Raw genomic sequence first — 26,478 nt, 5'->3', positions numbered from 1 at the left:
TCCCTCTTGATCACTAATTGAGAAAATGCCTTACAGCTGGATTTCATGGAGGCACTTCCCCAACTGAAACTCCTTTCTTTGTGATAACTCCAGCCTGTGTCAAGTTGACACACAAAACCAGCCAGTACACTAGCCATGTTGTGTTCTTGATGGAACCATCTTGGGCCATGGCTCAGGGTGGGGAGACTTACAGAAAAAGCCTGTAGTGACAAGAGTAGTGGGTAGGAAGGCTTGCCCGAATGATGCCTGAATGTATCATGAAACCAAACTCAGAGGATTCACTTTTCTTTTTTTTTTCCTTTTTTTTATTCGATATAATTTATTTACATTTCAAATGATTTCCCCTTTTCTAGCCCCCCCCCCAGTCCCCGAAAGTCCCGTAAGCCCCCTTCTCTTCCCCTGTCCTCCCTCCCACCCCTTCCCAGTTCCCCGTTCTGGCTTTGCCGAATACTGTTTCACTGAGTCTTTCCAGAACCAGGGACCACTCCTGCTTTCTTCTTGTATCTCATTTGATGTGTGGATTATGTTTTGGGTATTCCAGTTTTCTAGGTTAATAACCACTTATTAGTGAGTGCATACCATGATTCACCTTTTGAGTCTGGGTTACCTCACTTAGTATGATATTCTCTAGCTCCATCCATTTGCCTAAGAATTTCATGAATTCATTGTTTCTAATGGCTGAATAGTACTCCATTGTGTAGATATACCACATTTTTTTGCATCCACTCTTCTGTTGAGGGATACCTGGGTTCTTTCCAGCATCTGGCAATTATAAATAGGGCTGCTATGAACATAGTAGAGCATGTATCCTTATTACATGGTGGGGAATCCTCTGGGTATATGCCCAGGAGTGGTATAGCAGGATCTTCTGGAAGTGAGGTGCCCAGTTTTCAGAGGAACCGCCAGACTGCTTTCCAGAGTGGTTGTACCAATTTGCAACCCCACCAGCAGTGGAGGAGTGTTCCTCTTTCTCCGCACCCTCTCCAACACCCGCTGTCTCCTGAATTTTTAATCTTAGCCATTCTGACTGGTGTAAGATGAAATCTTAGGGTTGTTTTGATTTGCATTTCCCTAATGACTAATGAAGTTGAGCATTTTTTAAGATGCTTCTCCGCCATCCGAAGTTCTTCAGGTGAGAATTCTTTGTTTAACTCTGTACCCCATTTTTTAATAGGGTTGTTCGGTTTTCTGGAGTCTAACTTCTTGAGTTCTTTATATATATTGGATATTAGCCCTCTATCTGATGTAGGATTGGTGAAGATCTTTTCCCAATTTGTTGGTTGCCGATCTGTCCTCTTGATGGTATCCTTTGCCTTACAGAAACTCTGTAACCTTATGAGGTCCCATTTGTCAATTCTTGCTCTTAGAGCATACGCTATTGGTGTTCTGTTCAGAAACTTTCTCCCTGTACCGATGTCCTCAAGGGTCTTCCCCAGTTTCTTTTCTATTAGCTTCAGAGTGTCTGGCTTTATGTGGAGGTCCTTGATCCATGTGGATTTGAGCTTAGTACAAGGAGACAAGGATGGATCAATTCGCATTCTTCTGCATACTGACCTCCAGTTGAACCAGCACCATTTGTTGAAAAGGCTATCTTTTTTCCATTGGATGTTTTCAGCCTCTTTGTCGAGGATCAAGTGGCCATAGGTGTGTGGGTTCATTTCTGGATCTTCAATCCTGTTCCATTGATCCTCCTGCCTGTCACTGTACCAATACCATGCAGTTTTTAACACTATTGCTCTGTAGTATTGCTTGAGGTTAGGGATACTGATTCCCCCAGATTTTCTTTTGTTGCTGAGAATAGTTTTAGCTATCCTGGGTTTTTTGTTGTTCCAGATGAATTTGATAATTGCTCTTTCTAACTCTGTGAAGAATTGAGTTGTGATTTTGATGGGTATTGCATTGAATCTGTATATTGCTTTTGGCAAAATGGCCATTTTAACTATATTGATTCTACCGATCCATGAGCATGGGAGGTTTTCCCATTTTTTGAGGTCTTCTTCCATTTCCATCTTCAGAGTCTTGAAGTTCTTGTCATACAGATCTTTCACATGTTTGGTAAGAGTCACCCCAAGATACTTTATACTGTTTGTGGCTATTGTGAAGGGGGTCATTTCCCTAATTTCTTTCTCAGCCTGCTTATCCTTTGAGTATAGGAAGGCCACTGATTTGCTTGAGTTGATTTTATAACCTGCCACTTTGCTGAAGTTATCAGCTGTAGGAGCTCTCTAGTGGAGTTTTTTGGGTCACTTAGGTAGACTATCATGTCGTCTGCAAATAATGATAGTTTGACTTCTTCCTTTCCAATTTGTATCCCTTTGACCTCCTTATGTTGTCGAATTGCCCGAGCTAGTACCTCAAATACAATATTGAAAAGATAAGGAGAAAGGGGGGCAGCCTTGTCTGGTCCCTGATTTCAGTGGGATTGCTTCAAGTTTCTCTCCATTTAGTTTGATGCTGGCTACCGGTTTGCTGTATATTGCTTTTACTATGTTTAGGTATGGGCCTTGAATTCCTGTTCTCTCCAAGACTTTAAGCATGAAAGGATGCTGAATTTTGTCAAATGCTTTTTCAGCATCCAATGAAATGACCATGTGGTTTTTTTCTTTGAGTTTGTTTATGTAGTGGATTGCATTGATGGATTTCTGTATATTGAACCAACCCTGCATTCCTGGGATAAAGCCTACTTGATCATGGTGGATGATCGTTTTGATGTGTTCTTGGATTCAGTTGGCAAGAATTTTATTGAGTATTTTTGCATCGATGTTCATAAGGGAAATTGGTCTGAAGTTCTCTTTCTTTGTTGGATCTTTGTGTGGCTTTGGTATCAGCGTAATTGTGGCTTCGTAGAAGGAATTGGGTAGTGTTCCTTCTGTTTCTATTTTGTGGAATAGTTTGAAGAGTATTGGTGTTAACTCTTCTTTGAAGGTCTGGTAGAATTCTGCACTGAAACCATCTGGTCCTGTGCTTTTTTTGGTTGGAAGACTTTCTATGACTCCTTCTATTTCTTTAGGCATTATGGGACTGTTCAGATGGTCTAGTTGGTCCTGATTTAATTTTGGTATTTGGTATCTGTCAAGGAAATTGTCCATTTCCTCCAGATTCTCCAGTTGTGTTGAGTACAGGCTCTTGTAGTAGGATCTGATCATTTTTTGGATTTCCTCAGTTTCCGTTGTTATATCTCCCTTTTCATTTCTAAGTTTGTTAATTTGGATACTTTCTCTGTGCCCTTTGGTCAGTCTGGCTAAGGGTTTATCTATCTTGTTGATTTTCTCAAAGAACCAGCTCCTGGTTTTGTTGATTTTTTGTATGGTTCTCTTTGTTTCTACTTGATTGATTTCGGCCCTGAGTTTGATGATTTCCTGCCTTCTACTCCTCCTGGGTGAAATAGCTTCTTTTTGTTCTAGGGCTTTCAGGTGTGTCATTAAGCTGGTAATGTATGCTCTCTCCATTTTCTTTTTGGAGGCACTCAGGGCTATGAGTTTTCCTCTTAGCACTGCTTTCATTGTGTCCCATAGATTTGGGTATGTTGTGTTTTCATTTTCATTGTGTTCTAAAAAGTCTTTAATTTCTTTCTTTATTTCTTCCTTGACCAAGGTATCATTAAGTAGAGTATTGTTCAATTTCCATGTGTATGTGGGTTTTCTGTTGTTTCTGTTGCTATTGAAGACCACTTTTACTCCATAGTGATCAGATAGGAGGCATGGGATTAGATCTATCTTCTTATATTTGTTGAGGTCTGTCTTGTGACCAATTATATGGTCGATTTTGGAGAAGGTACCATGAGGTGCTGAAAAAAAGGTATATTCTTTTGTTTTAGGATAGAATGTTCTATATATATCAGTTAAATCTAATTGGTCCAAAGCTTCAATTAGTTTCATTGTGTCCTTGTTTAGTTTCTGTTTTCCTGATCGGTCCATTGAGGAAAGTGCAGTGTTGAAGTCACCCACAATTATTGTGTTAGTTGCAATGTGTGCTTTGAGTTTTAATAAAGTTTCTTTTATGAAAGAGGGTGCCCTTGCATTTGGAGCATAGATGTTCAGGATTGAGAGTTCTTCTTGTTGTATTTTTCCTTTGACCAGCAAGAAGTGTCCCTCAGAGTCTCTTTTGATGACTTTGGGTTGAAAGTCAATTTTATCTGATATTAAAATGGCTACTCCAGCTTGTTTCCTGAGACCATTTGCTTGTAAAATTGTCTTCCAGCCTTTTACTCTAAGGTAGTGTTTGTCTTTGACCCTGAGGTGTGTTTCCTGTAAGCAGCAAAATGTAGGGTCCTGTTTACGTATCCATTCAGTTAGTCTGTGTCTTTTTATTGGGGCATTGAGTCCATTGATGTTAAGAGATATTAAGGAATAGTGATTGTTACTTCCTATCATTTTTGATGTTATTTTTTAAATTTGATTGCTTAACTTCTTTTGGGTTTGATGAAAGGTTACTATCTTGCTTTTTCCAGGGTGAAGTTTCCCTCCTTGTATTGGTGTTGTCCTCCTATTATCCTTTTTAGGGCTGGGTTTGTGGATAGATATTGGGTAAACTTGGTTTTGTCATGAAATATCTTATTTTCTCCATCTATGGTGATTGAGAGTTTTGCTGGATATAGTAGTTTTGGTTGGCATTTGTGTTCTCTTAGAGTCTGCATGAGATCTGCCCAGGACCTTCTAGCCTTCATAGTCTCAGGTGAAAAGTCTGCTGTGATTCTGATAGGTCTTCTTTTATATGTTACTTGGCCTTTTTCTCTTACTGCCTTTAATATTCTTTCTTTGTTTAGAACATTTGGTGTTTTGATTATTATGTGACGGGAAGTATTTCTGTTCTGGTCCAGTCTGTTTGGAGTTCCGTAGGCTTCTTGTATATTCATGGGCATCTCTCTCTTTAGGTTAGGGAAGTTTTCTTCCATAATTTTATTGAAGATATTTGCTGGCCCTTTAAGTTGTAAATCTTCACTCTCATCTATGCCTATAATCCTTAGGTTTGGTCTTCTCATTGTGTCCTGGATTTCCTGGATATTTTGGGTTACAAGCTTTTTGCATTTTGCATTTTCTTTAACTGTTGAGTCCATGGTTTCTATGGAATCTTCAGCATCTGAGATTCTTCTATCTCTTGTATTCTGTTGTTGATATTTGCATCTCTGTCCCCTGATTTCTTCCCAAGGCTTTCTATCTCCAAAGTTGTCTCCTTTTGAGTTTTCTTAGTTGTTTCTACTTCTGATTTTAGATCCTGGATGGTTTTGCTTAGCTCCTTCACTTGCTTGTTTGTGCTTTCCTGTAATTCTTTAAGAGATTTTTGTGTTTTTTCTTTCATGACCTCAGCCTGTTGACCAAAGTTCTTCTGTATTTCTTTAAGAGATTTTTGTGTTTCGTCTTTCATGACCTCAGCCTGTTGACCAAAGTTCTCCTGTATTTCTTTAAGTGTTTTTTGCATTTCCTCCTTGTTGGCTTTTGTATTCTCCTGGATTTCTTTCAATGATTTTTGTGTTTCCCTTGCAAGGGCTTCTAACTTTTGATCCATTTTCTCCTGAATTTCTTTAAGTATGTCCTTCATGTGTTCCTGTACCAGCATCATGACCAGTGATTTTAAATCCAAATCTTGTTTTACTGGTGTGATGGGGTATCCAGGACATGCTGGTAGAGGAGAATTGGGTTCAGATGTTGCCATATTGCCTTGATTTCTGTTAGTGACGTTCCTGTGTTTGCCTTTTGCCATCTAGCTCTCACTGGTGTTACTTGATCTTGTCAGTGCTGGACTCACCAGTGCAAGCTGCCCCTTCCCCGTTGGCCTCTGGTGCACAGCTTACACCCTGCACTGCCTGTAGACAGGGTGCTGCTGTCCAGGCTGTTCAGATCCCGAAGCAGGCACCTGAAGGCTCCCGCTGGGGCCGGCAGGATTTATCGGAGCACACCGACTTCTCCCAGCTGGCCGCCCGGAAGCCCCCGCTAGCCTCTTGAGGGACCTGGAGATGTGGTGCGGCTGCCCGGGCTGATCTGAAGCGGAGAGAGTTGAGTTGAGGGCTTCTGCCTGAGGCCTTGCCCCAGATTGTGTCTGTGGACCAGATGGAACCCGTGTGCACCCCCAGGGAGCGCCGAACGTGTATGCTGCTGTGACCTCCCCTGTGTTCCGCTCACTCCGCTGGGCAGCCGATTTCCCCAACCATGCTGGCACACACTAGGTTAGCCTTGTCGCCCAGGCCCTGAGTCCAGGCAAAAGCCTGGGAGGCCAAGGTCTGAGCAAAGTTCCCCTAGGGCTGTGACCTGGATGGCCGGCGTTCGCGTCCGCGCTCCCTGAAAGCACTGGGAGAGTCTGTTGTGCTAACAACCTCCTGGGCGGGTTGACACACAGATGGCCCACCAAGCCGCCCAGTTCTTGGGGTCAGTCCTGTGCCTTTTGGGGCCTAGACCCCCGTTTTGTTAGCCTCAGGCTACGCTTGTTAGCCGTCTCTGCCCTCCCGAGCACTCTGGGTCCTGTAGGCAAAATGGCGGCGCGTGCGCCAGCCTGGGCAAAAAAAACCTCCTGGCTGGGTTGGCACCCCGATGGCCACCTGAACAGCCCAGGGCCTGGGTGCAGGCCAACGCCCATCAGGCTCAGACCCCTGCGGTGTTGGGCCTAGGATTATGTTTGTGTACCTCAGTCTGTCCGATCTCTAGAGTCAGAAATCTAGATGGAGGTGAGTCTCTCCTGACTGGCGGGAAGCCGAGTTCTGAAGTGGCTTCCGTGCAGCGAAAGGCTCCTCAGAACCGCAGCTGCTTGCTGCCCGGCTGGTCAGCGAAGGTCAGTGGTCGTGGGCGCAGGGCCTAACTGGACCCTGTGTCGCCTTGGTTCCACCGCTGATGGCCCTTCAGCTGGACCAGCCACTGCTGCCGCCCCCTCACTTTTCTTTTGATCTGAGTTTGTAGGAAAATTATGTAAGATGGATGCAGTGTCATACTTTGTTCTTTTCCACTGATTCAGAAATATAAGCATTTGTTTCCAATAATTCCTTGAGTTAGGCCTTTTCCTTATCTCTCCAAATGTGTTTTAGAGCTTCTGGTAGGTTCCTGCTCCTTATTTTCGTAAGGAAATTTGATGTATCCAGAGTGTGGAAAGAGAGTTTGGACAGTATCATCCCGAGTATAGTGTATCTGGAAGACTCCATCACCCTTGGAAAATACAAATGTTTTCAGAGTGGAACAAGCCTCATCTTGAAGCTATCACAGGATGCTGATCTAGAAAAAAAGTGTGATTACTGATATGATTTGCTCCATGAAGAGAAACATAGGAGCGTTTGTGAACTTTTAACTCCACATAGAGACATAGGCACAGCAGAAAAGACTGTTCCTAGAAACTGCACACATCTGCCACACTCCTCTGCTATCTTGTCTCCCATTTCATGATCTTTCCTCTTCTGCTCCATGCCCCTGGCATCTTCTTTCTGTAAGCAAATTCAAGCAGGTTCTTTTGCAAGAATCATTTTCTTAATATGCTGCCCACTGTGTCTTCTATATCTCCTTACATCACAGTAACTTCCTTTGTGTGCCTTCTCAGGTGACTCAGTCCCAACAACCTCCCACACTCCATCCAGTCTTAATGTCATCTGACAGCACTTCCTGGACATTTACCACTGCTAGAAATAACTGTGTTCCATACACTTCATTTCTGTCTCAGTTCTCCTACTAGAAGACCATGGACCTGTGTTGCAACATCAATAAATCTTTGAGTATCTGCAAAAGCATTGAACATGCTCATTAAATGTTTGTGTAGGTGAATCATCCAGACAGCAAAGGTAGCCAGGCAAAAGGGATGATAACAGCAATGATGTTATTTATGAACAAGACAAAGAATTTTTCTTATACCATGTTTTATTACTTACATAGTTTATTGCATATTTATTTCTGATGAGGGTTAATGAACATTGACATTCTGACATTCATTATTTAATAAAATCTTTATATACTTTTCCTTTAAATTAAGAAATGTAACCTAGTATATTAAGATCCTTTCTAGCTAGACTAGCATTATAATCTAAAGATAAGGAACTAATGACCTCACCTGATAAAGAAGCAGATATGTGCCTTGTCTCGACACCCTCAGGGTGGATTTCTTGATTGTGATCTGTTCTGTTCCTTCTTCTGTTATAGGATGATGACTTGGAAACTGATATGAGCAAACTTAGTTCTAAGCCTGGTCTTGACTTTCCTGAGGAGGAACTTGCACAGTATGGTGCGATGTGTCCTGAGCTCTCCTGTAACTTTGAGGTAAGCACAGGTTGTAATCTACTTCTTGGAAACACATAGTATGGTCTTTGTAGAACCTGGGAAGCCAAACAGAGGTGTCCAGATGAATAACATTGTTCATCACCACCATTGTTCCAAGTTCTTTCTGAGAGAAAAACAGAAGAGAAAAGGGTAGGCAGACCAGAATGCTCTCAAGGACCATAAGGTCTGATACTCTACACCAAGGATAGAATCAGAACGAAATTACACATTACTAACTACGGCCTGCTGGGTGGGCCATAGTTCTGACTCCACATGGAGAAGCAAATGAAAATTCTGGATGATTTGGTGATCTTTTGCCAAATTGGGAAGGTCATCATGATAGAAGGATTGTTAAAGGTCATCATCCAGAATCCAGGTTTCGGCATTAGTAAAGGCAAATGAATGCCTTCGGTCTGGATGCTAACCCAGGATGCTGCTGGTGCTAATATTGAGACTCAGACCTGCCCTTTGATCTCTATTATTCTCTTATTGCTTTTTAACAAATTATGAGCCCAGCCATATCAAAGGACATAGAGAGGCACATGTAGAGAGGAGTTGCTATATCCTATTTAATTCTAGAAGGCCGAAAAGGATCAGTGGTCAAAATTTCAGAGAAGAAGATTTCAGTTCAGTGTATATACTAAGAAAAAAAATGTCTTCAAATCAAAGGCACTGCCTGGGGCACAGTAAAAGCCTTTTCTTTGCATCTCACTGAGGTCCCTATAAATGAAGTTGTTCAGTCAGACTGTAATTGGATGGGGGTTAGGGAGTGGAGGTTGCAAAAATTTTACTCACTGTGTAGAATTATTCTAGACTCATCCAAAGCCTATTCTGAGAGTGCCTTTTGTGGGATTCTGGCATTTGTGTAGTCTTAAGGTTTAATTTATTTCCATTGGCTGACTCTTTGAAAAAGCTCCTAAATCACAAGGGTCACACTTAGCTTTGGTTCCAGTCAACTGGTATAGAAAGAGGATTTTATTCTCTCTTGGAAGGAAATATTAATATGTACATTTTTCTACTTTGAATTTGAAGGAACTAGAACCCAAATATGGAGACGATTTGAGCATCAAAGACACCCTGCATGCCAATCACCACCACATTCCAAGTGTTACCTCTCTAAGACAACACTGTTTCAACAGGGAGCACAGCTCCCGGCAACAAGAAAGGGAAGGCACGGTCCACATCTCCATTCTGAACATGGTGAAGACAGGGAAGTCTCAAGTACAGTCATCCTCAAAACAAAGATCTGCAACAAATGTGAACCAAAGGATACAACAAAATGGTTTGGAGACTGATTCTTCTGGGCATGATACCTCTGACATTCAGGCTTCCTTAGAACAGGCTGCTTGGGATATAGAAGCAATTTCTTGCCCAAGGATAACTTCCTCATTTCCCAACTCTACTAAGCCAGAAGAAAGCAACGAAGCAGCAGAGAGGCTTCTGCACACATATGCCAAGCACATACCTTTCCATGATCCTCATCTTTATATAGCCAAAGCTATGTGCACAAGATCTGCTGTGGGATTCAAGACGATGGCATTTCCTGATCTCTGGGGGCACTGTCCACGCCCCACTGCTCAACCAATGCTGGATCGCAAACTGGGGGTACAGAGGTGAGGGGTTTACTGACGTGGAAATTGTAAATTGTTCTCTTCTAAATACTTCTATAGTTGGAGTGGTTTATACAGATAATCTACTGTTTGTAGGAAAATGAGAACTAGCCTAGAGTAATTTAAATACCTTTGGAGTCATATAATCTTGTCTCTACTTTGGAGATTTTATAATGAGATAGTGGTAGGCATGTCATTCTGGGCAAAGGATTCCTTGGATGATTCTAATAAAAACCCTGGAATCATATTCATGGCAAACTATCACAACAGGGGGCACCATCTAGTGTCTATACATTCTGGAACCTTTCCTAAAAGAAATATTTTCAGAAAAAATAATAAGGTGATTATATGAGATCTCTTTCAAATTGGTGTTTTGTTTCTAGTTGATAATGAAAAGTAGCATGCTTTTATTTCATAGCCCTAGCTAGTATTTGGAGAGTGATTTTGCTATATCCCCAAGGACGGAATGGAAAAACATCTCACATATTCTCTAGGGCAGAAATCCTAAGTGATGTATTATTCCCATATTTTATGAAAAACTGCATTGTCCTTGGATCAGCATAGTGAGATTAAAAAGAAATCTGTTAAAAGGTATTTCTCCTGAGGATGGGGATTGCTATATATATATCTTATAGTATCGGCCAGTAGAGTCAAATATGCAGACCAGAATGTTTCTTTATTTTAAACTTCATGTCTTCCGCAAATTATTCTTTGATAGTAGGTCCCAAGAACTGTTCCTACTTTGGATTCTTGTATGATCTCATGACATGACTGCTATGCTATCATATGTCCAACCTCATGGGTGGTCTGTCCCTGTTTTACTTTCATATACCACCTCTCAAGCTTAAAGTCCACCTCACCATCACCATTCTCTTACCTGATGTCAACAAAATTCATTGGAAATGCAGAGATGATAAATCCCTCGCATGTTTTCTTCCTGTCTCTTATTTAAATCTCACAGACACTTTTCTCCTCACTTAGACAGAAGACTGACCTCAGCTTTCGACATCAGGCAGAATCCAAGGAATACAAATACACAGAATAAATACATAGTAGAAAGCCTTTCTGGAGACATCCAAGCTACAAAGCTGCAAATAGTCAATAGTGGTAATTTCTACCCCAAAGCTCTCTCGGTGCATAAGAAATTTATTTTATTTATACAGACAGAAAAGCCATAGTACCCTAGCTCAAGATATTTTGATAACTGTCTTTGATATGACTACTTTAAAGAAAACCTATCACTTCCCCTTCTGTTTTATGCTCATGTTTTTTTTTTTTATGCTTTAATAAAGAGGAGAAAGAAGAAGGGCAGTACTGCTTGTACCCTTTGAATCTAAGATGTAGGCACTGTTAAGTGCCTATCTTCTGTGTTTCGCTAATAATTTCTGAGCTTAGGTAAAGTGAAGACACCAAAACTTATATTGTTTCCAATTTTCTTTACAAGGATCAAGATACTTGAGGATGTCCGGAGGCTCCTCCAGCCAAGTGATGTTATAAACAAAGTTGTCTTCAGTTTAGACGAGCCTGGGTAGGTGGCCTTGAACATCCATGGAATGGGAAGTAAGGATGATTTTGTTAGTTATGTTGATGTTCCCTGTTGATGATGAGTGTTCCCTATTAGGAATCTACTTCTGCTTCTAAAACCAGCACGATGACTATTCTGTTTCAAATACTATAAGAGATATCTCACCCTTAAGGAATGTAAATCTGTGTCCAAGTACAGAAATATGAAATGTTCATACATTCCCTCTTTTCTTATAGACTTTTGCAGGATAGCATTTCCAATTGCTTAAGGTTCTACTCCGAGTTTGAATCAGGAAATCTTCGTAAAGCCATCCAAGTGCGTGAGTAAGTAAGAACAGCTACGAATGTGGCTCCTGGCAGTATAGAAGAGCAGGTGCTAGCCATTTCTTGCCATTGCCTGTTCACTGACCTCATATTGGTAGCTCACAACCAAAACCAGTCATTTAAAGAGTATCTTTACCAAGAAAATTGGCAAAAAATACCTACCAATAAGTTTCCCTCTCTGAGTCATTTGTCAAAAGACAATGAGGGAACCTGTTGGTTGATGCCCTAGTAAGGTGAACTGTTCACTACATCCATAAATATACATTATTTCTATTTTCCTTACTTCCATAGTTCAGTTAAGAGACTTCTCTTAGTGCATATGTATGCTTCTATTATTCCAAGGCTAGACCTGTGGACATAGAAGAGTACATGACATTTCCTATTTCTTCTCCTCCCTATAACTATTTTTGCCACAGGACTGTATTTTAGGAGGCAACAATTTTGCATCTCCATCTTTCATTCCAGGGACCATCTATGTATCCCTGGCAAAAGCTACCAATGAGCTTTCATTACTAGAAAATGATTTCACCGGCAAGGACAGACTAGGGATGCATAAAACCAAAATGAAAGAGATGATCCCTTTCCAGTTGCAGCAACAGAATAATATTTCATAGTCTCTCGATGTAACACAATTTTACCACAGAGGAGAGGATTAGACTTACTAGTTACATAATTCTTCTACAACCGGCTTCTGACAAATCATGGGGTCAGTAACCGTTAATGGTATAGTAGCCACACATGTTGGAATGAAACAACCAGGGCTACCTCCACCTCCTTCTAGGTGGCCTAGGCGTGGCCTACCTTGCTTCATGCATTTCTTGTTTCACCTGCAAAATGAAGATAGCAGTAACACCTACTTTGTCAGACTTCATTCATATTCATAAAACTCTTTGAGTAGTGCCCAGCACATGGTAAACACTAGTGGCCACGATTTTATCTAGGGACACATGCTTACCATGACAAGCTTAGAACTTAGTGTAGCTCTGATTGACAATGCTATTTTTGAAGATAATTTTTTTGAGGGAAGGGTTATATATGATCTTTTTATTTTGGTTTTATTTTTTTGTACATGAACTACTTCAACAAAGCCTGACACATAATACAGAGAAAAGTTGAGCTACATGGACTAAAGAAAGAAAGGACATGTCACAGTTCTTTCCAGTCTACTTCTCCACTATCAGCTCAACTTCTGCTTTGACCTATGGCTTCTGTTTGTTTTTTCTTTCTTTTCTCATAGCAACAATGAAGATTGTTAGAAAAAATCATGTAGATTTAAATATGTGAGAATACATCTATGTCTGTCTATGTATGTATGTATATATGTATGTATGTATCTATCTATCTATCTATCTATCTATCTATCTATCTATCTATCTATCTATCTATCTATCTATCTAACTATCTATATCTATAGAGAGAACCCAAATGAGAAATTAGGGTTCTAACCAAAGGGAATCACACACTGTTTACATAATTTCTTATTTCTAAAGTCAAATTCAAAGGATCTAGGAAATAAGAATTCCTGAAGACTTTACTAGGTGTTTTTAGTCCAGAATCTGTCTAGGTTACTGCCATGCCTAAGTTTCTTTATCTATAGCTTTACCTTTGATCAAAGACCAGAATCATAAATGAATCAGCTGTAGTCAGAGCAGAATAAATAGGAAGAAAATAAACATCCTAATAAGACTTTTAATGACCACATTTTTGAGCAAGTACTGTGGGCACGGTGGACGATATAGACCATAGAATTGCTTATAGGCCTGATTTGCCCACCCAGTGGAGTGTGCTTCATTGCATGGTAAGCTCATTAGCATATTCTTGCCAGCAACAGGGTGAGAGGCAAGATTCTGTCAGTTAGCTCTGCCCTATTCTTAAATCTTGAATCAAGTTCTATCCTTTCATAATTATCCCTAAGCAATGTTGTGCTGGCTTGGTTTTTTGCCAACTTGATACAATCTGGAGTTATCTGAAAGGCAGAAATCTCAGTTGAGAGAATTCCTCCATAAATTCTGGCTGTAGGACATTTTCTTAATTAGTGATTGGCAAGGGAGGGTACAGCCACTGTTGGTGGTGCCATCCCTGGGCAGGCAGTCCTGGGTTCTATAAAAAGCCATGCTGAGAAAGTTAGGATAAACAATTCAGTAAGCAGCACCCCTCCATGCCCCCTACATCAGCTTCTGCCTCCATATTTTACATTGTTGAGTTCTGGTCCTGACTTCCTTTAATGATGGACTACAATGTAAAAATGTAAGACAAAAAGCCCTTTCTTCCTGAACTTGTATTGGTCATGGTGTTTCACCACACAATAGAAATCTGAAGTAAGACATGTCTTTTATCTGGGTCAGGAATTGGAGTGTGTACATGAAGTGACAAAAATATCACTTTGGAAGAGGGACTCCACCCATTATCTCATTTCTGACTCTGCAGGTTTGAGTATGACTTGTTGGTCAATGCTGATGTGAATAGCTCCCAGCACCAGCAGTGGTTCTACTTCAAGGTGAGCGGCATGAGGGCCGCTGTCCCTTATCGGTTCAACCTCATCAATTGTGAGAAACCCAACAGCCAGTTCAACTATGGTATGAGCTCTTTGGGATCAGGGGATTTCTGTCTGTATCATGAATGGGTCACTTCCTGGTTGTATTATTATCATAAGTCTCCTTGAAGTCCCAGAAGGTTGAGAATGGCCTAATGTGCTTGGTTTGCCAGTCTGGCAAGACAATGGCCAATTGAAGGCATAGTGCAAATATGGAAGGGTGGTGAGGGATTCTTACTCTGTCACAGAATGTGAAGTACGCACACAATATTGTGGTACATTCTGAGGTATAAGACACATTGAACTTTGGAGTCTGGAAGGTGACTGTTTCTGCTTTCCACCTTCTGAATATTACAAGAGTAAACAAAGATAGTGGCCTGTTTGCCATAAGACAGGAGAGCTGCAAAATCTACCTGAGCACTCCTTTGTGTACTCAGAAAACTCTGGAAAACGCTTAAATCACCACAATCTAGTTGGGATAGCTCATGTGCTAATGTATTTGGTGGTTGTGAATGAAGAATGACTATGGGCGCTACTTTTATTTCAAACTACTTCCGGCCTTGCCTCTATTCCATACTGCCTAGAACAGACACTCGTTCCCATAGAGAGACAAAATGTGAGCCTTAATTCTTTTACAAATCTTTTAATTCCTTTTACAAAAATGAGGGTTCAAGTGCATGCTGTGTTCTCTGTGGAGATTTTGTGGGAGAATGGATGTTGTTCTCCTAATTCAAGAGCCATTTTCCTTGTGTTACTTGACCTAGCATCTTCCTTTGTAAAATCAGCATACCTTTAATGTCTTCAGTGCTTCTCTTTAGTCAAACCTCCTTTTGCCTCCTCGTCATAAGGACATCGATGGTTGCATTCAAGACCCACAGGTGGATAATCACCCTGGCTTGATATCTAAGTTTAATTACATTTGCAAAGTCTCTCAAAGTTTTTTAGTGAAGATTCTCAGCATAGCCTTGAGGGATCAAGAATTGGGTATCTTTAGGGGTCACCATCCAGCCTACCTCTGTATTCTTCACTTGGCTCTGTTTTAATTTCTTGTGGATTAAGCGTCACTTTCATTTCACAGGGATGCAGCCAACCCTGTACTCTGTGAAAGAGGCTCTTCTCGGCCGACCTGCCTGGATACGGACAGGTTCTGAAATTTGTTACTACAAGTATGTCATATTGCACTTGGCTTTGTTTGATTTGTGTGGAAATTTATCCTTAATTTTAAATTTTCTGCTGTTATTCTTATAAATATGCACAACCTGTTTGTCTGCTACCCTTGCTGTCAATGCTTGTCTTGAGACAGTTTAGGTTAAATGGAATTCTCATTAGTCCTCTGAATATTATTGGAAGTATTGAAATATGATTGGTTTCTCTTAACACACTACTGTGAAAACTGGGGAACATTTTTTTTTTGCCAGGTTTTAAAAGTTGTAGAGGCTGAAGTTGTTGTTAGTTCTTCAAATCTTAATTTTTCATCTGGACCCAGTGAACAGGAAGTCTAAGGTTCTGTGTCCTGCCCCTGTGCATACAGGCTTCCCTTTTCAAAGGCTCAGAGGCATGACTGTGTGACAAATGTACTATGGAAACCTTCTTTCATAGCAAGATAGTTTTGTATACAAAACAGAGGGAAGGATTGAATTATTCATATTTATTCCTCAATAGACAGTTTTATTAATTTACACTGAAAAACTTAAAATTCCTATATTTTTAATGAAATAAATGGGCTTATTTACACACACATCCATATCTATCTTATATGGAAAATAAAATTCAAATACATAAACGAGTGCTAAGGCATGGTAGGACGGGCAGATTTTGCATGATACCTTGCTCATTCACTGCTAGATCTTAAAAAAATCAACAGGCTCCTACTTTTTTTCTTTGCTAAAGACTCACCTTTCTAAGATTATAACATGTCTCTAACATACTACTAGCAGATAATCTAGAATTTGGGATGATTATCACAGACTCAGAGAAGGAAGGTATACACTAATGTCTTTCTGCCTTGAGGCTCTGGGGATGGTATTGACAGGTTGGTCAGGGGCCCTGTTTGGATAAAAGCAGAAATCACCATAGAGTAAGAGCAGCTCAGAAAGCACAGAGGGGAGCTGATTAACACTGTGCAGTAAGGCAGGCGGCAGCTTCAGTCCTTGATGCATCAAGATTAAATCCAAGTAGCATTTTCATATATTCTTTAGAAGAATAACAAAACCTTACAGCATTGTTGGATTTCCATTCATCTAAGTGGCAATTACTTCCTGGCCCACTTACCTTAGGACTCCTGGGACTCTCTTTCTGGTACATCAAGATGTAGGCTAAACATCACCTCAGGGTTGTAGAGTTCACAATTGCAGGAGACAAATACTAAATCTAATTTTTATTGTACCAGGAATACCTTTTAATTTCCTTTGAAAACAGGGTCAATAGATGTACAAGACTTAATGGAAAGCTTGCTTGGGTCTGGGACATGAGGTTTGCACAAACATAAGGTCTTGTGTTATCAAATCAGTGAAGTTGAGATCACCAGTGGGCTGTTCTTTTTTGGAACTGGGGAGTAAGAGTGAAGTTCAAGGGGGTGTAGGTATCTCCTCAGAGGAGAAAGATGAAGACACACATCCAAACTCACTGCCCTGGCCTGAGGAAAGCCACTATTAATAGCTTTTAGATTCATTAATACGACAATTGTTATGTGAATTAATGAGTAACAGAGGGGTAACACTCAAACCATGCATGTATAATGTAATTCATTTTCATATTCCAGCCGTGAATATAACAGAGATGAATGGATAAGGCTGCTACATTGTGATGCAGTTTGTTTTACAATTATTCACATTGTGTTAACACATTACCAATAATATAATGTAACAACAGGGCAGATATGTGTAATCTCTCTTCACCCACAGATTACAAGACCTCTTTCTATTATGGAATACTTTACTGTACCATATCTTTTACCCCGTTTCCCATCACAATCTGTGAATATTGATATAGATCCTCTGATATAGAGGATTTCTTCATTCCATCTCTCTCCATTATTCTCCAATAATGTTCCACTATTCTCTTTGGAGTGGTAGTCAGGGGGAGCCTCACCTCCTTGTTTCCTACTCTTCTCTATGCTAGTATAAACTCAGATGTTCTGTTATCCTTGTGGTATTGTCAGGATACTCAATGTAAGGAGAAATAAGAATGTGGTATCTGGGTAGTTAATACAAACGTGAAAGAAAAGAACTCCTGGAAGGAATGGGGCCTCATATACTTCTGGGTCCTTAAATACTTTGCCAGAAGTTGATAGAAAAAACAGAGGGAGGAGCAAGTCATTCCTGCCCCCAGACCCCTGTAAACCCTTGCTGAAGTTCTGATGGTGAGCTCCATGTTAGGAAACAGCTGATATAGAGTACAGTGTGATTTTTATAATCTCTCCCTGGAATAAAAGAGAGAAGAGGGTTTGATTTCCCTGACCTCAAATCATGCTTGTTTTGCATGATTGTTATTCATGATATACGGTTGACATATACTGCAGAAACCAGTCGGTCAATCCCCACCTTAAACGTTAGGTATTTTAATATCTTCATTACCTAGATAAATAATATGTTCACGAAGAAGTCTTTAATACTGTCTCTGTGTGCACAATCCTGTCCTTTCCCCCGCTTATATACTATTCTTTCTATTCTGGAGACTGAAGAACAAAACGGGTGAACTCATTTTTGTGTGCCCATCATAAAGTAAGCAAGGACACATTGGCTCGTTTCACTTACTTTCCTGTGGCCTCCCGCCTCTCCTTTGCCTCTTCACACCTTTCCCAGTGCTCTCCCAGCTCTGGTCTAAAGCAATCTCTGTGTTGAAGGGCAGCGGGAGGGAAGCTGCAGGTGCTGAGTGGCCATGTAATACACTGCAGCTGCTCTCTTCTGACATTTATCTCCGCTCATGAGAGGAGATGGAACAGCTCAGTCATGAAGATGAATGCCCTACAAGAGCGCTGCCATCATCCATCCTTCCAAGGAATCTCAGGGGAGAGATTTGGTGCTCTATAGAATATTAGGGATGCTGCAGGCACGGGGAAGCCCGGCAGGTCGGCTGCTGGGCCTTATTAGATTCCATTAAGTAAAATGATGTATCCTTGTTAAAGAGCCATCGTCAGTGTGAGATTACCTAATACACACGTGGCTTTAGTGTTGGCTAATGTCATACACACAGAGAACAGCAGTAATGACACGCAACTTCCTGGACTATTTCTGAGCACAAGTAGAGATGGATGTAATTTGTAACTGCCTTGTGTACTTGGCTTCCTGCTTCAATGAAGGCTTTATGGTTACAAAAGCCTGAATCCCTCTGAAGATGAATGGTCCAGGAAGGGTAAGCTTTTAACTCTAGAACAGCTGGGTCTGTGTAGCTCAGGTCATCTTTGTCCCAAGATGACCCGTCTAGGATTTCCAGCTGATCTAAGATCACATTTGTTGGCCAGGCTTCTTCTTTTTCCACCCAGAAGAGATGTTTCAAAGAGAAAATTGTTCTTGTGAGTAAATTTCCACTGTCTCTGCACCACCAAGACATCTGACAAATTACTCCAACTTTTCTCAATCCGTGTTTCTTTGTCTCTAAAATAAGAATAAAAGTGGCATCTATCCCCACAGAGCAGCTCTGAAGATTAAAGGACGTGCGATAAAGCACGCAGTAAGACAGACTTCGAATGCTGTAGGTATTCAATTCATGTTAGTGCTTTTTAGTAATAATTACTAGAACCATGCTAAATAAGCAGTATTGGTAGTGGTCATAGTATATAGCTCACCTTTTCTAGTAGTTCTCATCTGGACTGTTTGATATTCCTTCTTTGTTTTAGACTCTAAGTTTGTAGCAGTCCTGGTGTATACTTGGATTCTTACTTGGTGAACTGAACAAAATTTCTCTTGTCACTATGTACATTTCTAAGAGGGAAGTGATACAATGTTAACAATCTTAGTTTCAGAGCTAAATCCACATTGAGTACTGCTTGTGTGGAATGGTTCAAGACACTTCACAATAGTGAGCCCCAATGTTTCCACCTATAGAGTGTATACAAGATATTCTCCCTGGAAAGGTAATATTAAGATTGTCACAAAATAGGTGAAGCATCTTCATTACTGCTCAGGGAATCTTAGCTCCATTTATTCTGTAAACTCCAACTGAACAGTTGCCAGCATCCAGGCACACAAATGCCAAGCACAGAGACACACAAAGGAGCATACTTGCTCCTTTTGATAGGTATTAGCAGTGAGGAAGACACAAGTGTCAAAGAGCTGTGTGTGATATTGTCCAACATGTCTTGGAAGGGCAAACATTTAAGCTGAGAGAAGAGAACCAGGTAACTGAAGATGATGACAAAGATTTTCTATGTCCCTGTAACAGGAAGGAAGCATCTAATGTAGGAGGAATGAGTGTTACTGCCCTAAAGATGTCCTTCAGCATGTTCACAGTGCAACTGAGAAAACAAACACAACTAATTAAATGATTGTATTCTGCCTTGAACAAATCAAATCAGAAATCCATATTTCAATTTAGAGACTTACTAGAAATTTGTCAAAGGCCTCTGTAAATCATTGTCTGTGGGCATTGCCACCTCCTCTATTTATATTAGTATATATATATTATACTATATTAGTGTATTTACCAGAAAAATATCCAGTGATGAAGTCTGACATTTATTTTAGAGTCCTCTAGAAATTTATACCCATCACTAGAGGTTGCAACACAACTTTCTCCAGCTGAATTTCACTCTACAAGCTAATGTTTAGTTTCCAATGTTCTTAACTCCTAGTAGGACACAACCATCTTGGGAAAGGCCAGCTTGCAGGGAGGGATCTGACACCTTCAGGCTATGAGGTATATTATGAGAGATGTGTATTTTTTTTTTTTGTGTGTGTGTGTGTGTGTTTACATACATACATGTGTGAGAAAATTTCATGCATAATCAAAACTACTATTTGGATACATTCTCCTCTATCACAGGGACCATGGAATCTTAAAATTATGGGTCCATGCTATTTCTCTTACCATTTCCCTAGAACTGGTCTTTTCTTGGAGCCCAGGGTGGTTTAAGTGGGGAAGAACATAAGAATAGATGTCATTACCCCCCTCTTTCTAGCTTTCTGTAGCAGAGTAGAGCAAGGCCGAGTTTGTGATGGGTAAGCACCCTTGTTATAGGACTTCAGTTTACAGTGGGAAACCTAAAGAGTACCAATATTTAATGATACATGCAACTATTACTCTCCAGGATTCATGGGAAGACCTATAAAAAGCAAGGCCATTACCAAATAAGACCACTACAACTGGCTCTTATTTCAAGTCAAGATGCTGACTCTGTCTCCACTGTTCATAGGATCTGGTGGCAGCACACATTTGATGATGTTTCTACTTGTCTTCATATTCATGAATGTGTGTGCATGTGTGTATTTACATGTGTGTTGATAATAGATTGCACACTCTTTCATACTATAATACAGTGTCCCTGGCTCATTTCCCTTGGTTAGGAGCTATAACTGACCAGTACTTATTTGCTATTCAGCAAGGTAAAAAGAAAATGCACACTTTCATTGGAACCTTTTCAAGTGCAATCAGAAAGCAAATAAAGACAGAACACATGTGCCTCCCATGCCTTCTGTGTGGCCATCTGCTCTTAGCATACTTTCTAATAACAAGAGTCTTAGCTTTCGGAGATTCTTTAAAACTTTGGGGAAATCTTAAAAAAATAGATACAGCTAGATATGAAGATGCAAATAACAGCATGGGAGAAGATATTCTTTTGAAGCTATTTCTATAAGCACATGGGAAATAGATTCTATTAGTATGATTCAAAAGTTGTGTGGGACAGTTGCTTTGGCCCAGGGCTGCTATGGGGTTGGTCTCTCCCCCCCCCCCAAAAAAAAAAAGTGAATGGGTCCAGGTTGCTATGTGAACAGAAGCTGAAGCAAGCAAAGTGAATTGGGTGGTAGTAGTTGGAATTACTGACAACCTCTCATACACCTACCCCTAGTTTTATAAACATTGAAACATTACAAGAAGCAAGGGAATTATGATGCCATGCTATTAGTTCCTTTCTCACACAACTGCCTTTTTTGGTTAGTGGTGGTAAGGGGAGCAAGAAGGAAGCTAACATAAGAAAAGAATATCTATTTTTATGTTTTACAAGAATATTTAAATAATAATCTATTTCTTCTTTCTCTTTTCCTTCTCCCTTACCCAAATCTCCAAACCTCACAATGAGCCAGCAAGCTAATGTCATGCCAAAGGTAGAATTACCTCTGGTGTTATGTGCATTTTACATTATCATGCAGACTGGATGATAACATTTCTCAGGAAAGCCTGTACAGCTGTTTCAACATCAACAGGCAAAATGAGAGTGTAACTGGCAGTGTATATGGAAAACATTGCATGGAATGTACTTCTGGGTACAATCTACTTTGATACCATTTTCTGAAGTATCAGAATTGGTTCTTCATCTTTGACAAAGGAAAATGTGTACTCTCAAGCTTTAGCAAGCAAAGTCACCTCTGGGATGACAAAGTCATTCCTTTGGAAAGAAGTTATTGCTCAGTGAAAGAACAGTCATTTCAGCTAGAGAAATCTAGGTTCAAATCCTGTATCCAGCATTTCCTTGCTTTATGGTAACTATTCCTTATAAGCTTCCATGTTTTTTTTCATTCACAGGATGAGTTATTACAGCAGTGACAAAAGAGGACATATGTGAATCTTGAGATGGAACTCAGTGCTTAGAAGCGATAGCAAATAAATCCATTTGTCGGAAGCGAAGGGTGTGAGCTGCATGCTGATATCCATAGATTAGTGCTGTATTATACCTTCATCAGTGAATCTTCTTATAGCAGGAGGCAGTTAATACAGAGACTCATAAGTAATCAAAGTGCCAAGACTAAATTGTGGTGTGTTCGGTTCTGAATGAGCTATTAATATCACCACCTCCAAAACATAGGAAACAACAGAGAAGAGGGGTCAGGAAGAACATCAGAGGTAAAGCATGGGTGATGTGCAGCAAAAATACAGTTTCTGGAATTAACATATCAAAATACAACAAAATGGAAGGGATCAGCTGCACTTTCTATGGTTGTGCTGAGTGATAAGGATAGGGGAACACAATTTGGATGTATGTCTGCAATAGGACAGTATGAAACAGAATCAGCTTTATATCATCCTCTTTCCCAGTGCAATGGTAGGGAGTGCTCATCTGTGGTGGCAGTTACAGCAAGGGAAGTCACAAAATGTATACCACAAACAGGATCTCCCTGGGTCAAGCTTATATGTGGCTGGCAATGAATTCAATTGTGCTTCTTCACTTTCTAAGTCTTACCCACAAAAGTGTTTTGGATCACTGAGCTATGGTTCTTTTGCCAATATGTAGCACAGGAGGGTTCTGACCTTTAGAACTCTGGGGCCTCCCACTTCCACTGCAGCCTCCCCCTTCCTCAACTTCATTCATTCTCATCCTGTCTTTTTCTTTTCTTTATAGAAATCACTACCGTCAGAATGCAGCTCCCATGGATGGAGCATCCGGGAAGCGCTACTACACCCTCACCTTTGCTGTTACCTTCCCACACAATGAGGATGCTTGCTATCTGGCCTATCACTATCCCTACACCTACTCCACCCTCATGGTAATGTCCTACAGCATTGCTATCCTAGCAAGAGAGCAAGGGTGAGAGGTTTTTCTGGGAACATTACAGAGATTCCAGAATAAGGGGTGAGCAGGGAGCAGGGAGAGCACTGTCCTAAGACAGTGAGGTGTGTTGTTATTGACTTGGCTGGTGTTCTAGGTCCTTCTCTGATTGGAGCACATGGATGGGTCATGGCAAGTGTCCTAAAGACCCAAGTTGTCTACTGGTTGAGAGTGGGAGCTGGAATTATGTCTTGTGGCCTCTGTTTTTAGTAAGTCCACAAGTAAACGATGAAGTTGTTAGATAGGCGATGAATTAGGGTCAACCCCTGAAAGTAGGCAGCGATGCAGAAAAGGATTACTTAGTAGAAGAGAGAAGTAGAAGGCAGGAGAGAGATTTGGAGTCTGTGGGTCTGAGGAAGTCTATGAGTGAGCATTCAGGTCAGCTTCTCCAGTGGATTCCATGTCTGTGTTTGATCATAGTATCAAACAGTAGAAGAAGAAAACAATGAATCCAGTGGCCATTGTTATTTATGTAGAACTTGCAGCATAAGCAGCAAGATTCACAGTTATTCCTGTGTTTGAAGTCTCTGCATAATTAATGATGGGATAACTTTGAGGAAACTTATGCCTAGACCATACAGTTTCCTATCATTTCCAAAAGTTAGCAAACCATCCCTTTCCTCTATTTTGTGACTATCCTGTAGAATAATGAGCTACAAAATCTTCTACAAAATGTTTTTATCCTCTGTGTTAATACAAAATGTTACTGCCATATTCATAATATTATGTATATGCTTGCAATATAGCATTTAGCTTGAAGGTTGAACATTTTAATTTTAAGACTGTGATAAAGAATAGGACAAGATAACAACTGTTCAAAGGGAATGCTTTGGTATAAATAAAAATCTCTTGGAGCAGGCACACTTAAACCACTTGGCTAAGCCCTTTATGAAAGTGCAGCTGTCTTTTTTTCCATATGTTGTCTTGCCTACAGAGATATTTTTACTGTTTTCCAGATTGCAGAAGAAACACAACTAGTATTATTTGTGTATCACCCTGAGAGAACACATGAAGTTAATCTAAGGCATGCACATCTCACAATATGCTAAAACAAGCTATGCCTGTTGTAAGACATACTTGCTGCCGTTGGGGACATACAACAGGCAGGATTCATGAATGTCTTGCACTGTACTTATGACCTTGACAGTGAAGCACTGTGTGTGGAATGTCTATTGGGAAAGGAGGTGCACTTTCGCATACATGTTGTCTCTTTTGCATTGGAGAAAGAAACATAGGACACCCACATATACACATTTGTTAGACTACCTTGGACCCTGAGGAGATTCTTGGTAGAGGTGAATATAAGGAATTCAAAGGAGTCCAGGAGCTTGTCTGATTCACCTATAACATTTATAGATGCATGAACCGAGACAGAAATCCCATATCTGGCTAGTGGCAAAGTGTGGAACAGAGCTCTGGTCTTTCATGTTAATCCCTGTGGCCTTTCTATTCTACTGTAGAAGTATAGAATGTGTTCAGTGGAATTTTATGCTCTGGGATCAGCTTTGTATTCTTGCTTGCTATTACATGCTGTAGGTACTAAAAATTCAGCTTGATAAATTTTATAAGTATGTGTAGTCACTGGGTTTGTGAGGAGATAGATATATAGATAGCAGAGTTTAAATCACCAACTCAAGGATTTTATCTGAAGGCCTTAGTACTGTGGATGTGGTTCAGCTGAATACTAACAGGTTTTATCAAACACGGTACAGCTCTGATCTCAGGAGAGTTTGATAGACTCTTGGTGTCTACAAGCTGATTCAAAGACAGGAATCAGGCTTCCATCTTGCTCTGGGGCTCCAGGCTGCCTCCTTCCTAGAGGCTTGTCTGAGCAGAGTGCAGGATCTAATGCTTATGAGTTACAAACACCTGAAGAGTGATGGGGACCTAGGGAAAAGAATTTCATTTTCGAGGGTGACAAAAACACCAGCAATGAAGACCCTTATTAGGGGGAAGAGATAGAGCTGACTTGCGAGGTGAGATAAGATTGCTAACTCAAGTTTGATGTTTGCTTGTTTTCCTACTGACTGTAGGCACTTGAAAAGAATTAATAAGAAAAGTCACAGGAGAGGTGTGTGAGGCTTCTTCCTCTTAAATGAGCAGAATGAGTGTATAGAAGATAATCTATTATCTGGAAAGTGACAGTGATACTCTCAATTTCAGGCATCACATTTCCAATGACTGATGGCCTTTGTCCTCTCTGGGTTAGGAGTGTAATTGACTCTGGCTTCACTTGTTAAACCCTTCCTCCCACTTGGACAGAAGGAGTTGCTTCTGGGACACACACTGGTAATTTTTATTTTTAGAAGTGTCCTAAAACAGTTCTTTTCTAACTGATCAATGACAAACCAATGTGAATGATGTCCCCAGAGTAGAATTAACTACATGTGACTTGAGGTTTATGTTGAGGGGTGAAAAATAAATTTTCATATGGGATCCACAATTTGTAAATCTCTTACAATAAGAAAATGTTTAAGCCATTCAAACATGTTTTTATAGCAGAGGATTGTATGCTGGCTATCTTTGCTGTGAATATAATTTTGAAAATTTAAGAACATTATTATTTTCTTATAAGAGAATTAGTATTTGGTCCTTTCAAATTGTTATCTTCCAGAAATTCCAAGGGTTCAGAATTGCTGGCAATTCTGTTGGGTAATTACCCAAATTACAGCATTAAAATAAAGCTTAGACAAAGAAATAGAATATCATAATTCTGAAGCAAACCAAGGGGTTTAGGTTTCAATCAGCCATATCAAGATAGAAGTAACTGAAAAGACTGCTTGGCTGATAAATTCCTGAGATGCTGCTATGGAAGGCTTAGAATTTCACTGAGAACTTCTACCTCCACAAGACAGCAAGAGATAAGGAAGGAGGTCATAAGTGGGATTCCTATGTTGGGAGAACTTAATAAAGTTTGTGTGTAGTAGATCCATGGGGCAGAGATTTTTGTTCTGATATTTATACTTAGTGGAGAAAATGTTCCTACCATCTTCAGAGATGAGAAACAGAGTGGGAAAAGGAAAAGGAGGTGGAGGAACACAGGAGGGAGAAAAGAGAAGAATTCTGTATGAATGATGTCTTCCACTTTACAAAGGGTTCAGAATAGGTGGAGAGTTTCTGAGACATGACAAGGGAAATGTCTACCATCCATGTGGTAGATCAAAGATGCAACCAGTGAGCTATAAATCAGTGTTGTCACATAATCAATAGACAGAGACCCAGCCTTGTATGGTCCAAAACAAAATACCCATGATGATGCAGGGTCTTGATATGAAGGAGGTAAACATAAAGGATCCAAGATATGTTTGAAGGGCAAGCTTTAGCCAAGCGAGCTGGAAAATTCCAGATGTCTGGAGCTGTTGTGGTAGAACTGTGCCCTCCCAGTGGGGCATTAATTTAGATGGTTATGAAACATAGTTGCTGTGGCGACTGTGGAATACCTTGGCTAAAGAGTCAAAGCAAGAAAATATGCAGAACACCATGGGGACATTGGGTCTATGGTATACTAGTAGGAAGGCTGTTAATTACCTAATGAAAGAGGGAGAACAACCTTAGCGCTTT

The 26,478-nt window shown here is 40.4% G+C and overlaps 1 protein-coding gene across 1 annotated transcript in view; it reads left to right on the top strand.

Moving 5' to 3' along the window:
* Agbl1 (AGBL carboxypeptidase 1) overlaps positions 1-26,478 on the top strand; it is a 907,135-nt gene that overhangs the window by 127,835 nt on the left and 752,822 nt on the right. The window contains exons 10-16 of the mRNA XM_052186269.1: positions 8,109-8,225; positions 9,258-9,838; positions 11,280-11,363; positions 11,597-11,683; positions 14,111-14,259; positions 15,295-15,382; positions 22,711-22,855. Of these exons, the coding sequence (XP_052042229.1) occupies positions 8,109-8,225; positions 9,258-9,838; positions 11,280-11,363; positions 11,597-11,683; positions 14,111-14,259; positions 15,295-15,382; positions 22,711-22,855 (1,251 nt within the window). The remainder of the gene's footprint in view (positions 1-8,108; positions 8,226-9,257; positions 9,839-11,279; positions 11,364-11,596; positions 11,684-14,110; positions 14,260-15,294; positions 15,383-22,710; positions 22,856-26,478) is intronic.

Source organism: Apodemus sylvaticus, chromosome 1, assembly GCF_947179515.1.
Source record: "Apodemus sylvaticus chromosome 1, mApoSyl1.1, whole genome shotgun sequence".
Taxonomy (NCBI): Eukaryota; Metazoa; Chordata; class Mammalia; order Rodentia; family Muridae; genus Apodemus; species Apodemus sylvaticus.
The sequence above is the reverse complement of the archived record's forward strand: the minus strand, read 5'-3'. Positions and strand labels throughout refer to the sequence as shown.